This window comes from Capsicum annuum, unplaced genomic scaffold (genome assembly GCF_002878395.1).
Source record: "Capsicum annuum cultivar UCD-10X-F1 unplaced genomic scaffold, UCD10Xv1.1 ctg29768, whole genome shotgun sequence".
NCBI classification, from domain to species: Eukaryota; Viridiplantae; Streptophyta; class Magnoliopsida; order Solanales; family Solanaceae; genus Capsicum; species Capsicum annuum.
In genome coordinates this window covers 1-2,064 of record NW_025836283.1, presented here as the reverse complement: position 1 = coordinate 2,064, position 2,064 = coordinate 1, and the positions used below count along the sequence as shown (strand labels likewise).

The window sequence follows — 2,064 nt, the reverse complement described above, 5'->3', positions numbered from 1 at the left end:
AATTTCCAGCACTGAGATTAAATTTTGCTTCAGCTTCCAGACGTTCAGGAACACTCTGAAGAACATCGGAACTATTGGTATCTGGGTCCAGAATGGCAACTTATACTATCTTCTCTTCCACATTCTGTGACTTCAATGTCTCCGTTGCTTGATCCTTCTCTCCCACATTCTGTGACTTCGATGTCTCCGTTGTTTGATCCATCAAAACTCTCCTCAAAGCGTGCAGAATCATCAATCTCATTCACTCGCTCAGAATCTCCATCATAGCCTGTATTCTCTGCTTGATACTTTTCATTCTTCGATAAATGGGTTGAGCTATCATAATTTTCATCAAAGCGTGAAGAATGGCCAACTTCATTAACATGCTCAAAGGGCCCCGCATAACCTTCATTTTCACTAGCCTGATACTTTCCATTCTCCAGTAAAGTGGTTGCTCTGTCATGATTTTCAACAAAGCATGCAGAATGGACAATCTCATTAACATGCTCAAAGTCCCCCTCATAATCTGTATTCTCAGATCCATCATTACTAGCTTGAGAATCATCCCCAACCTGACAGTCGGATGAACTCTGGCTTAGAAGTGCCCTTCTTCTAAAAAGCTCCTCAAAATATGCTTTTTTCTCAGTTACAGAACCTGGCTTGATGTATTTTTCAACCTCTTCAAGATAACTGTTGTGTGTGAAAGAAGACCTCCTCCCAACATAAAGCTTCATTCTCAAATCTACCGAATGAGATAGATCCAGATTGCCATGAATCTGCCTGTCAATTTTGGTAAGTAAATAAAGATCAGGTAGAAAGTAAAAGAGCCACATAGATTTAGTTCTCATAGAAAATCTTCATTTCCCCCTAATGGTATAATTAGTAATGTCTCAAGTAGTGTATCCTGACATGCTTAAACAGACAATCTTATGAGATAACAGAACTCTCAAAATCTTTTCCACTAAAAGTACAGCATAACAAAGCCTCAATCAATGAGAAAGTATGTTTCCTAGAAAGTAACCAAGGCAGGATATGAAGTAACACACGAAGAAGTTGAAAGGGGTTCAACATCCCAATTAACTAAAGCATAAGAACAACAAATCTTTCTAATAAATCCAGCAGCAACATATAAGAGAACAATACAATTGAGAACAAAAAAATTAACCATAGAAATGCATTTGAAAACGATAGTAACAAAGAGTAAGATTCAATAGAAGTTTTACCTGAAAACTAAGCTTAAATGGTTCTTCAATACCACCTGTCATTTCAAAACTGATCCTTCTTTAAAGCACCTTCCTGCATTTCCCACAAAAAACCAAACATCCCATCACTTAAAAATACAATCTTTTCACTAAACATTATTAAAATGGACCAAAATAAAATCCTGCAGATACCAAAATCTTAAAAATCCGGAAAAAGAAATGAACCGTAAAAAAAATCAAAAAAGAAAAATCAAACACCCCATCACTTGAGAATAGTCTTTTCACTATTCCATACATAAGCATAATTAAAATAGATCAGAGAAATGGAATTATACAGAGATAAAAGAGCAAGAAAATCTCAAAATTCAGAAAAATGCATCACAAAACAAAAAATCAAGACCCCATCACTTAAATATTGAATCTTTTCAGTATTCCATACATAAAGATAATCAAAATGAACTAAAAATGAAATTTTACAGATAACAAAATCCCAAAATTCTGAAATATGCATCACAAAATAATTAACAGCCCATCACTTAAAAATTGAATCTTCTCACTATTTCATACATAAACATCATCAAAATGGACCAAAAATGAAATTTAATAGATAAAAAAGGATAAAAAAATTACAGTTTTTAAAGAAAGAAACTGGTAGAATCTTGAAAAAGGGTTGTAAAAGAAGCAAAATTGAGACAAGGAAACTTGTTTAGAGTAGAGAAGATTCACTACTGTGCTTAGAAGAAGGGAGTCATTTTTATTGACAAGGACAATGGAGGGAAAACGAATGCTGAAATTTTGTCTCATTTGATTTTGTATTTATAGTTGAAAAAAAAAAGAATTTGTATTTATAGATGGAAATGATTAGTTTTGGTTTAAATAATTA

The 2,064-nt window shown here is 33.5% G+C and overlaps 1 protein-coding gene across 1 annotated transcript; it reads right to left on the bottom strand.

The window, feature by feature from the left end:
* Nucleotides 1-71: 71 nt before the first annotated feature.
* Nucleotides 72-1,723, bottom strand: LOC124891060 (protein WVD2-like 7). Its single transcript, XM_047402885.1, has 2 exons — nucleotides 1,203-1,723; nucleotides 72-759 (listed from the first exon to the last, which is right to left on the bottom strand). Exon 2 carries the CDS (start codon nucleotides 711-713, stop codon nucleotides 72-74), a length of 642 nt encoding a protein of 213 aa, XP_047258841.1. The 5' UTR covers nucleotides 714-759; nucleotides 1,203-1,723.
* Nucleotides 1,724-2,064: the final 341 nt, after the last annotated feature.

Bases quoted from the DNA above. Each gene is read 5' to 3' on its own strand.
- LOC124891060 (XM_047402885.1), bottom strand. From the start codon at position 713: ATGAAGCTTTATGTTGGGAGGAGGTCTTCTTTCACACACAACAGTTAT.